Raw genomic sequence first — 12,750 nt, 5'->3', positions numbered from 1 at the left:
AACAGCATGACAAGGAATTTCAACTAAGAATAATGTGAAGGATGGTTTGTTAGTGCTTTTCATTTTTCCACCTCTGAGGTGATAGACATTGTTTTGCTTTATGAATGTTGCAGAATTTTCCCAAATTAATGCTTTTGCATTTCAGTGTGTGTGTGTGTGGGGGGGGGGGTCGGTGTGCTCAGGAGGCAACAAAAAAGTACCAGTGAATGGTCCTCCAGTCACCCTGCCCCCCAGCTTGGTGAAGAGACGAAGGATGTGGTGTAATGCAGGGACGACTGAAGATACTGCTAAGAGACAGAGGAAGAAGAAAAGTGTTGGCTTGATGTAAAATAAACACGAAAAAAGCAAATTTTTTGTTAAAAATTGTGATTATTCATCCAATATTTGTGAGACATATTAGATTCCATGTATTCATACAGTGTTCTGTATGTAGGAAGTCGATTTAAAGTGACATCTGCTACTCAACAAGAGAATTAAACCATCTCCAGCTGCAGCCATGAAAGAAACACAACTTATTAGAATAAGTAAATATTAGCCTTACTACATTTTAAAAGATGTATAGATTGGAATTTAGCTTAATGTTATTGTATTAATGTTAGAATGCAATGAGTCTATCAGGAATTAAGCTGAAACAAGTAGGCTATAGATTACTAGAGTAAGAGAGTAAAATATTATTTAATGTACAAAGAGTTCCTCGCTTGTAGATACCAGCTTTACTTTATAAATAATGGGACTGAGTGATACTTCAGGAACCAAAGACAACATAATCACGTGAATGGACCCAGAACTCATCATAGATGTACCTCCATCCTCACCTTTAATGGACATACTCTTCCTCCTCTCACCGTGACAGTCCTCCTCCTCCTTACATCACTGCATTGCTGCCATCTAGTCATCTCCAAAACAGGAGAGCTAACCTTTGGCCCCTTGCTCTGATGTGTAATGGACCAATTTAGTAACTAGTGTTTGCACCTGTGAATCCTCAGTGCGGCCCATTGATGACTTTGCTTCAGCACGCTGAAGGACAATGCTGTCAACACGAACACAACAGACTGTCGTTATGACGATCGTGCCAAATGCGGCGAATTGCATGCGAACGGCATATTTGGAAAAAAGTGTGATTTAGAGGTGCCATCTGTGTGAAAAGTGGAAAATGTGTTTCTGTTTTTTTTTGAGAATTGTTTTTGAGGGTTTTGGACAGGAGTGTCAGGTTTTAGTCATTGTGTTCCAGAATCTGGTGCTGGCATGTAAATCGTTTAAAAAAATTAAAAAAAAACCCAACAACTAGTACTTTGTATTGCCTAAGAATGAAAGTTAGCATATGAAGGAATTCATATGCTAGAGTGGGCTTCGCTCTTGGTGCTTAGAAAACTGCTGTATCATCATTAGTTGAGTTAGTTCAGTATAAACCGGTTCACCTTAAAGACTAAGCACAATCCACCTACTAACTTCTAAATTGACATCTTATAGCTTCGTGCTAGGCTAACTATAGATTAATATTTAAGACATAGGCATGGATGTGGTTGTGATTTTATTATTTAACTCTTTGCAAGCAAGTCAAGGAGCACATTTCCATAAACATTGATATTAGGTATGAAAGGCGTAAACTGAGGGCAGTTTTGTGCCTCAAAATCTCTTCCTCACTCTTGTCTGCCTGTAGCTACATTGATCAGTATTGGTAATTGATACGGAGACCTGTGCTTGTACGATCAATCAGAGCAGCGATGTCCGTCCTCCATTAGAGCGTGAAACAGTCAATCATGCACGTCCGCTTTCTGTCTATAAGTTATTCTCCCCTCCATTATTGCTGCTCTGTGTTTATAGCCACAAACACTTTGCCATTTGTTTCTCTCTCTCTCACACACACACACACACACTCACAAACACACACAAATAAAGCATCTCATCACACACATTTATGAGAGCTTTACTCACTCTGATCATGCCTGTCGACAGGTGTAGATATACTGCCTCAGTCTCTGCACTAAACAGCTCCGATCCACATGGATTCATCCACGTATGTGTCTGCTGACGGCCTTTACAGCACTCATTCATATCGATTTCACTCACACAGTAACCTATTGTGTGTCCATTTGCATGGATAGCTGTAGATTTATCTGTACTGTAGGCCAAAGTGCAGACTTGCGTATGGACATGTATGGAGATTTACTCCTGTTTTAACCCTAGGGTGCCATCAGTATTGATTGGAACAGACTTATCCTGATTTTAATCCCTGCTTGGCCCAAGACTATCGATCAGCATGCTGAGCTTTCAAGTGGGTTTAACGACCTGCCCGCCCTTCCTCCCACCCTCTTTTCCTACTTGGGAAGGAAAGGGAGAGGTTTGTTATTACACCCCAAAACAGAAGTGACAAGTTGTTTGGCTTTTACCCACAAGCCCACATGTTCCTCTTCCAACATGTCACCATTACAGTAGGAAGTGACAGCAGGCCGCCGGTACACATGACTACACTCATGCTTTGTCTATGTGGAGTTTGTGTTGGACATTATAAAGCATGAGTTGAGATGAATCTGTGCTACTTGACAGCAATGTCACGGTAAAAATACCAGCTGGTGAATTATGACCACTCACCTAGACGCAGGAGTGTCCCTTTATGTCTTTATGGGACAGTTATATGGGACAACATGGGGAGTCATATAGGAACCCTGGGGATTCGAGGAGGGTTGTGAATTTATAGTTTAAAGAATGGTCACCACTCCGATTGGTTCGGCACAGTACTGGAAATGGAGAACCTTAGCTTTAAATATATTTATGTGCGCGCGTGTGTACACCCGTCCGAGTGTGTGTGTGTGTGTGTGTGTGTGTGTGTGTGTGTGTGTGTGTGTGTGTGTGTGTGTGTGTGTGTGTGTGTGTGTGAGGGATAGTTACTGTGCTTGTCGTGTCTCCTCCATTCGTCCTCCCAGAGGCAGATCAGACGAAGGAGAAATAAATTGGAGAAAGAGAATAAATCAATGCTAAACTGAGCACCAGTGAGAACTGCTAACCCTGAAACTGTCACACACGAACTCTCTCGCTCTCACACACACACACACACACACACACACACACACACACACACACACACACACACACACACTTGCACAATGTGAAACACAGCCATGGAATCTGGTGTGCACATCCAAATGGCCATACAAGCCTGAACTCAGGACAGAATCGGTGGGTAGCTTCTGCAGGTATTTAAACCCAGAGCGGATGACATCATCAGGCGACACTAAGTCTCTCACTCTATAAATGACAGTTCAGTTGCTGTAACTGCTCACTCTTTCTGTGTCTATAAACACACTGGAAATGAGGATGTTTTAGGTAATCAGATAACAAGCAGACAGCTCATCAATTCAACCTGGAATTAGTTACCGTATCTCTCTCCCCTGCTTCCTCTTCAAATACCCTTGTAGGAACAAATGTTTCATGGGTTTTTTTTTGCTATTGATGTGTAACATTTTCTTGATTCAGAAAGAATCCCAAATCATTTATAAAGCTGTCTCTGACTATTTTTTATAAATCATTTTTGTTTTCTAGAAATTATTTGTTCCCAATAAACAATTTTTTTTCTTGCTTCACACTCGTTTGTTGTGACATTTTGACAGTCATTACAGCTAAAACTCGTAGGTGCTAAATGTTGACAGGTGAAACACACCAGACCCGTGCCCTTCTCACGTAGAGATCACATGACACATCACGATGAACTCTGATTACAAATTATTTTCAAATGATTGTCCTCTGGAACCCGTTTTTAAACGTTCACATTTTCAGGCCATCAAAACACCATTGTGGCGTAAACATAACACCAAACCGCATCAAAAGTTTGAGGTCATTTTCTCCAGAACAACGTTAACCCCCACCATATCTTCCTGGCTTGGATACAGAACAGTGAGACACCTCATGGCCTCAACAACAGCCCCTTCTTATCCTAGTGGCTGGCAGTGATAACGCAGCAAAGTGATTTCGTATAAGGAAAGAAACAGCTTCATGCGTTTAAGCAGATTTCATGAATAATTTGCCTGAACTGTTTCACAAAGTATATTAAGTTTATTAAATTAAATTAAATTTACACAGATGTGTGGGAATATTGTGGTTTCTATTTCATTTGTGAAATGGGTTGAAACAAGCAACGTGTTCACAAACACCTGCTGCTTATCTTGGTGGGTAAAAACAAACATGTCATTTGCATTACAATGAACCAAATGAAAATCAAACTGTGTGAGAATCCACTCTGCCTGTCAGGTGCCCTCTTCTTGTTGTGTAGTGGAGGATATCAGCCGAGGAGACGTGACTTCAACGTGACTCAGGACGCATTCACATCAGAGTTTCCTCATGTGTGTCCTGGAACATCTCTGGATGGATCCGACCAACCACATATCAGCATTGTGGTCACATGGTCTATCAACTTATGGTCAGATGCATAAGGTGTACATTAAGATTTAATTCCCTCTCAGCTCAAATGCTAATTCACGCCAACTGACATTTCATTCATTTATTGTGCGCTTCACATTGTTTGACACTTGATCGGTTTCACTGCCTGCAGTTCACAGGATGTTTCAGCCGCTTCAGCTTCTGTAAATGACAGACTTGTTCTACTTCTACTGCTTATTCTTCAAATGTTAGTCCAGCTGCTTACATGCTGACAATTCTATTGCCTCATTCTCTTTAAATAAAAGACTCTTTTTTTTCTTCATTTGTTGCACCTCAACTGCTTTCACAGCTAGATTAAAATTGAAATGTAAAATTTGTAGAGACATTTTCAACTCATTCGACTGACACCTCAACTGCGTTGATGCCTCAACGCCTAATCAACTTCTCAGATGCACACAAATAACATTTTCACTGTCAATGTTTATGCTCACTTTGCAAATTTCCATCATCAAGCAAGCAAGCTTCACATTCAGCCTCTTTTTGCTTGTCTTAAGGGTTGTCTCACACAGCTCTCTTTCACACAAAGCAATAAATCCATTTCCCTGCTCATCATATTGGAAGAAATTGTTGTGTCAGTGAGTGTGAAGGAAAAAGATGGATCCATTTTCTGACTGTGAAAGACGGATTTCCTAAACAGCACATCCTGATACCGCTCAGTGGTTTCTGCAGACACAGGCTGCATTGTGCAGAGCTGAGGCTACAGCTGGAGCCAGGCACTGGCTGTTGGGGGGCAGAAGGAGTGTATAGATTGGGATTATAGGGGTGCATTGGGGAAAGGCTCTTCAGTGTGTTTTCTATTCAACCTAAGTCCTCTAAGACCTCCTCGTCTCTTCTGAGAGAAGCAAGCTGAGATCTGATCTAATGCTGAGTGCCACATGTGAGTGTGTTTGTGAGAGACAGAACACTTTGATGAGAGCCTGCTGGGGATGTAAGTGTGTATGAGTAATGAACGAGTTCACAGTGTGTGTGCGTGCTTACATTTAGGGGTAATGAAGGAGTCCAGGGTTTATATATTTCTCTGTGTGCTCTGTGTCCTCCTCCCTGAAGGGTTGTTTGGGGTATTCTGTGCAGGTTTTGCTCAGGGGGGAGGTGAGTTTTTGGGTTCTTTCATTCAGATGTAATTAGCCCAGACAATGGTCTGGTTAAAGCTGGAATCCTTCAAGCCCCTCTCCCTTTGATTGTGTGGGCCAGCTGTGGAGGAATGGCCATTATCTCCCTGTGTCCGGCAGCATAAAGAAGCCCCCCTGCCCCAGTTACCCCTGCGTTAGAGTTCCCACAGGGGGAGGAACATGGGCCGGTCACACACTGGCCTGGAGAAAGTGAAAGCAGCCAGAATGCTGGTGTGCTTACAAACACTTACTGGTATAAATGGCTCCACATCACATTTGAACCACTCTTTTTTTAAACTAATGTGGGGGAGCAGCTGGCACTATTTACATAAGAACAAAAAAAAGTGCCTTTTCACATCTGGATTTGAATAGTTCTAGCCTTGAATATAGGTTTAGAGGTGCACTTCTACACCAAATGAAAAAAAAACAAGTCCTAAAATAAAAACCCAAAGATGCCCATAGGTGTAGACAATGTGTGTGTGAGTGTTTTGGCTCAGTTGTGTGAGTGTTTCAATCCTTGATATCTCATAAAGAGTTCTGCATGCACATGGGGACACTTAGACCCATTAGACTTGTGAAGAAATTGAATCTTTACAGCACTGGGGCCATATAATTACTGTTAATTTGATGCTCAGATTCTCCATCGTTAACTCCCACCCTTGAATATAGAACGAGGACACAGAAACACTGACAGTACGTGTGTGGATCTGCAGCATGTTTTGACAGCACATCCAGCCCTTTGACTGAATTAGCAGCGACCTCTTCGTCATGTAAGAACAGGACTCGCATCATTTATGCTTTATTAGGTCCTGTAATTGGGCAGCCAGTAGTTTGCATATTAGTCTGTTAGAGTAATATGTTTTGCCCATCTCAACACACGACTAGCCTGAGCCCCTGGCGACACATTTGGTAATTCTGAGAATTATATCCTAATCATAAACCAGTGTTCTTTCAATCGCCATAATTCAATGTGTATCAGTTTATGTCCATGCATCCTTGGCTTCATTAGAGTCAAAGTATTTATCCATTAGTTTAATAGTTCTTATGTGGTATTTAATTGCACTGTAGGCTAGAATTAATGACGCAAGGTAAAATTTCCTTTTTTTTGTTCGGATTAAGGAGATATGACTTTAAATTAGAGAGAAAATGTACAAATATTTTCAGCGGTGCCTGTGATGCAGCAGTTGAAGGTGAAACTGGGATTTTTTTAAAAAAAATTTTTTTGTCCTTTGAGGTTCCTTGACGGCGTTATGTTTTATAGCCAGTGTCCCACTTTGAGCCAATAAAATCACATCTCCTAAATACCACTAGTTACCAAAGTAGGTCCAGGGACCCCCAAGGATCTACAAGGGCTTCTGAGCAGCTCTGCAAAATGAATTATTTTGATTTCAGTATCGCTGGAATGATTTATAAAACAGCAACAAGTATATATACAGGTAAATGAAATTAAATAAGAGAGGAATATTACTTAAAATCAACATTTTGATATGTCTAAAGGAAATTTTGTAGTTCAATTTGGAAAAACCATAAGTCGGGCTACTGTGGGTGCTCACATCTCAACGCTTGCCTGGTGGGCGCAGAGGGCTGAAGGATCCATTCTTGCAGCCTCCTCTCTTTGGCCCCGAGCTGCCCTCTCCGCTCACTCCCCATTATTTGTCCCAACGACCGAGCGCGGCCCCAATGAGTCCTTTGGAACGGAACGAAAAGAAGGAGCGAATTGCAGCTGTGACGTGGGCGTTGTTCCATTCACCGTGTTCTCCATGGCAACGGAGCAAAGGGCCTGGAAGCACGCGGCCCCTCTCTCTGGACAGCGTCCTGAGGGCAGAGAGGCAGCTGGAAGTTTCTCCTCATGATCACTGCTTACCGTTTCACCACGCAAAAATATCAAAGCAATGAACAAATATTCTACTTAATTGAGGACCACAAGGTTTTTTTTTATTGAGGAATAAAAAATAAATATGGAGACTATAAATGGTACCAAATCAATTAACAGTCACAGTCAGTGTTTAGGCGGCTTTTACGCACCGTTTGACGCATGAAACACCTACACGTGACTCAGATGATTGTCCACAAAGTACTTCCAAGTCAACAAAATATTTTTTTATACAGCTCCTTCAGTCTTCTGTGTTCACTATCCGCATCCCCGATTTCTCCCTCCACTTTGTGCTCCAGCATGCTGCAGGAGTGCTAGTATTGTTGGGTAGAGTGATTGGGGTTTCTGTACAATCTCCCGTGACCAATGAGCGGGGTGCTGTCAGGGGTAACCACATCTGTCAACCGTTGTTGGCCAATAAAGAGCGGAGCGAGGCGGACCACAGGTGCGCGCCTCTGCGTCCCCTTGGCACAGCGCCCGGGAGATGCTGGAGAGAGACGCCTAGCTGCCCCGTGGCGCAAAAGAGTTACTGTCAAAGGGAGCCTCCTTTTAACTCCAGCTATCACTCTGGCTCCGATAGTTATGGCGACCGCAACGTCCAACCACTACAGCGTCCTCACTACCCCCAGCAGCGCGCCGCCGCCGCACTCGGAGTCCGGGAGCATGCAGCAGGCGGCTGCGTACAGGGACGCGCACACCCTGCTCCAGAACGACTACAGCTCGTTACCGGGCGGTGGACATCCGCTCAGCCACGCGCATCAGTGGATAACAGCGCTGTCTCACGGTGACGGCGGAGCACCTTGGCCATCTAGTCCCCTCGGAGAACAGGACGTGAAGCCTGTCCTGCACGACAGTGACCGAGAGGAGCTGCAGAACTCCAACAATCTGCAGCAACAGCAGCAACAGCGACACCCTCACCTCGCGCACCAGCAGGCGCATCACGACACCAGAGCATGGCGCACCAGCACAGCCACCACGCACATCCCCGGTATGGCGACGTCTGAGGGCCAGAGCCTTGTGTATTCGCAATCCGGCTTCGGTCTCATGCCTGGGGGAGAGCAAGGGGGGATGCATCATCACCCCCTACGGGACGAGGACCACCACAGTCACAGTCCGCACCTTAGTGAGCAAGGCAGCGGCCCTGGAGCCCACCAGCAGTCTCTTTCACACCATCACCAGCACGGGGGTCATCAGGACCAGTCAGACGAGGACACACCGACCTCGGATGAGTTGGAGCAGTTTGCCAAGCAGTTTAAACAGCGACGCATCAAGCTGGGCTTCACGCAGGCGGATGTGGGACTGGCTCTAGGGACCCTGTATGGAAACGTCTTTTCTCAGACCACCATTTGCAGGTTCGAGGCGCTTCAGCTCAGCTTCAAAAACATGTGTAAACTCAAACCCTTGTTGAACAAGTGGCTGGAGGAGGCGGACTCCACTTCGGGGAGCCCCACCAGCCTGGATAAAATCGCGGCACAGGGAAGGAAAAGGAAAAAGAGGACCTCCATTGAGGTGGGCGTCAAGGGGGCTCTGGAGAGCCATTTTCTCAAATGTCCAAAACCAGGAGCAGCGGAGATCAACTCCCTGGCGGACAGCCTGCAGCTGGAGAAGGAAGTGGTGAGGGTTTGGTTTTGTAATAGGAGGCAGAAGGAGAAGAGGATGACACCCGCTGGGGGACAGATGCCAGGAGGAGAGGACATGTACGGGGACACCCCTCCTCACCATGGAGGACAAACTCCTGTGCAGTGACCCCAGTCTTTTAATTTGAGAAAAAAAACACGGACCCCGTAAGGAGAAATAATGCCTCCTTATTTATCTGACTGTCTGTCCTGACTGCTTGAAACTGGACTTCAGCCAGTTGAAATGTTCGAGTCTCGGACGTTCAAGGTGGGGATGTACAGTGGCGCTCAATCACTAAAATTACGCATCGTAGGGAGCTGTGTGGAGAGGGTTCATGCCGCGGAACTGCTCAGCTTACCGGGATACGGCTGGCGTGGGCTAACCAAAAAAAAAAGCAAAAGAAAAAAAAAAGCGATATTAATACAAAACGCTTTTTTCTACCTTTTACCAAGGCTCGAAAATGTCATTATGTAACGTGTCATGAAAGAGTGTGATGTGGACGCGAGGTGTCCGCCGCGGGCTCGATGATAAGTCGCAGTCTGTGTGGGTAAATAAACGCCATCTTTCCATCATAACAAAAGCAACAGGGGCAAGAGAGCTGAAATGGCAGACACCTGCCCTACGATGGTCAAAATCAAAGCCAATAACAGCCAAGTGCTGTTATTATTATTATTATTATTATTATTATTATTATTATTATTATTATTATTATTATTATTATTATTATTATTATTATTATTATTATCAATGTGCAATTTGGTTTATTGATTGTACAGCATCCACAATTTATTGAAATCTTAAATAATTTCCCTTGTTTTTCCAATTTATTTTTAACTGACAGCCAAATAATAATAATGATGGTAATAATAATAATAATAATAATAATAATAATAATAATAATAATAATAATAATGGACATGACATAAAGAATGAGTATTGATTCATGTTTTTTTTTGTGTGCAGACTTGTCTGTGCGCCTGTTTACAGTGTGCTTTTACTATTTGTTATTTGTGTACTTTTTCAAAATGCTGTGAAAAGAAAGACCGAGACTGTCTGGCTGGAGCACTCAAAGCAGTCCAGCCCATCTTGCCTTCCTTTCCTAAGAAGAAAAACAAAAAACTGATGAATATATCCTTGTACCAGCTCTGGCCGCTGTGGCTATGACTCATTCACTCACTCAGAAGACTATTTGTGGGATGTATCTCGATTCGTTTTGTTTTTGTTTTTGTTTTTTGTAAGGCTTCGTTTGTTTGTATGTTTGTTCTGTTGTCTCTGTCAGTCTGTGCCAAAGCACAAACACAGACACGTGTTCTTGTGCCACTTAATCCTGTGATTAATATCCTGATCTAATGGTGGAAGGTTATTGAGGGAAATCCAGCAGATTCATTCTGAAGAAAATAGGGAAATTCAGTAACTCAAATCCAGCTGAGTGATGTAAACGAGATTTAAATATACTCGGAGTATTTAATCTGAGGAAATTTTATGCTTTGATTTTCAAAAAAACTTCCTTAACGTGTAGGCCCAGTTAACCATGTCAAACTATGACAGTGATGAACGTTCCTTTTTATGACGTAATCACCTATTGAAACTATTGACACATCTTTATTGGAGCTAATATTAAATTTAAAAAAAGGCATCGTGGAATTTTCATTATTTTATCATGTATTAGTCTGCACCATAATTCCAATTAAATCTGAATAAGGCCTGATGTAGTATTTTTATTCTAATGCTGGCAATGTCACATGACATCCTTCAACTGAATTTGAGTTTTTGAGGTGGAAGAAAAAAAAACTAACAACAAAACCAAAACAAAATAGCATTGACCTGAAATCTGTGATCAAGCGAAAAAGAAAAGAAATCAAACGATTGCACAATTTCTATATGCTTTTTGTCATTAAAACGTATTTGTTTTCTATAAAACTGCAGTCTGTTCACGTTTTTAAGCTTTAAAAAAGTCCCAGGAAAGCTGTTTTTTTTTTTGTGTGTGTTTTGTTTGTTTTTTGTATTTTAATAATATATTTTATCAATCCGTCTCGGTCTGTCTGTTTCGGTAAAGTATTCACCACCGCTGATCTGCACTGATACCGTTTTGTGGAGAGATATGCTCAAAAAGTCGGTCAATTAAAATACAAAACAATTTATACTTTGATCAGAATGAAAATGGAATTGACAATCACGACTAGACGTAATTTTAATGATCAAACAATTAAAGAAGAACTGGAGGCCTGTCTGTAGCTATAGTTGCCACAAAAATTGATAAAGTGAAGAACTGGTGATTATTAAGGAGATTATTTTTTCTGGTGGATTTCTTTAGACAGTAAAATAATTATAAAGGTTAGAGGAAATGATCAGAATGATTTTAGACTTATTTTATTTTATACTGAAACCTACACAGACATTTATACTGAAATATTATGTTGAGATGAAAATTATCATCAGTTTTGAAAATGAGACAAAAACCACCTTCTTGTTCTTATGTTTAAGTCATTTATTGCAGCAGCTTTTACCTGTTCGGGTTGTAGATTCTTCACTTCTGGATTTCTTTTCCTCTTCGTGCCGGAGTCAGTCTGCGTCTGCCCCCTAGTGGCTGTTAGATGGAGCTGGATTGACTGCAGGTAGACAAGGTTCTTTTTTAATTATAGTATCAAATTAGGACAATATTGATTTATGTTTTGTGGGGTTTTATGTTTTAACCTTACAGTTATCTCATTTTACAGAAAAAAAGTAAAATTCATTGGCAGCACAAATCATTATGACACATGCTGTCTATACTTTCCGAATAGTTTATATCCAACAAACAAAGATAGTCTAAAATACCTATTTTGCAATGTTAAAAACATGCACAACTTATTTTATCTCAAACACTTTGAATGAGGTTTACACAAGTTTGTTTGTGGGTTATTCCTTACTATATACACAAAACTTCTTCCAAGTATAGTCAGAAATCTGTTATTTGTAAGATACTAAAAAAGTCTCATAATGTTAAAGAAAGTGATTTATAAATTTATAAAATATGTACATTTATCTTGATCCACTCCTCCTGGCTTTCTTAACAGTTCATTCAGCCCTCCTACTGTGTCATGAAAATCCATCTAGAATAAACAACTTCTAACATGTCATCTTTAGTCCTGACATGAAATTATTATATGTTTTCAATCTGGGAATGAACCAGACCAGAATAAACCAGACATAGTTTGTGTAAAAGCCAAATCTCTGCGTTTGATCTATTTTCAATCTACTTGTAAAGACGTAGAAATAAAGTAGCCAACGAGAAGCTGTGCTTATAGTCATTTCACTCAACCATATATGTAATATCCAGGCTTTTATTTGTAATTTGGAGGGAAAAACTGAAAATAGTGGTGTAAGTGTGTGTGTGTGTGTGTGTGTGTGTGTGTGTGTGTGTGTGTTAGTGTGTGTGTATTATGTGCATGTTAAACTAGATCTTAAACCATCTCTCTGGAGGACCCAGTTGCCTGGATTCTGTCCATTCAGCAGGCGACCATCTGCCCTCCTCCTGGCCCTCTCACTCGTACAGGCGTCCTCTGCATTATTCATATTTTTAAAAACACACATACACACACTTCCTTGTACACAACATCCCAAATCACACATCATGCACACAGCCACGTGTTAGACCGTCAGCCACACACACAGCTGCTGCCTCCAAGTGTGCCATCTCTGACTCACCAGAGGCTTCATCAGAGGCCGTGTTATTTT

At 41.9% G+C, this 12,750-nt stretch overlaps 1 protein-coding gene across 1 annotated transcript; it reads left to right on the top strand.

The window, feature by feature from the left end:
* The first annotated feature begins 7,782 nt into the window (after positions 1–7,782).
* Positions 7,783–10,111, top strand: pou3f2a (POU class 3 homeobox 2a). The gene is made up of 2 exons (XM_068342960.1): positions 7,783–9,300; positions 9,997–10,111. Exon 1 carries the CDS (start codon positions 7,783–7,785, stop codon positions 9,160–9,162), a length of 1,380 nt encoding a protein of 459 aa, XP_068199061.1. The 3' UTR covers positions 9,163–9,300; positions 9,997–10,111.
* The last annotated feature ends 2,639 nt before the right edge of the window (positions 10,112–12,750 follow it).

The sequence above is a fragment of the Antennarius striatus genome, chromosome 19 (assembly GCF_040054535.1).
Source record: "Antennarius striatus isolate MH-2024 chromosome 19, ASM4005453v1, whole genome shotgun sequence".
Lineage (NCBI taxonomy): Eukaryota > Metazoa > Chordata > Actinopteri > Lophiiformes > Antennariidae > Antennarius > Antennarius striatus.
This window is presented reverse-complemented; position numbering and strand designations above follow the sequence as displayed.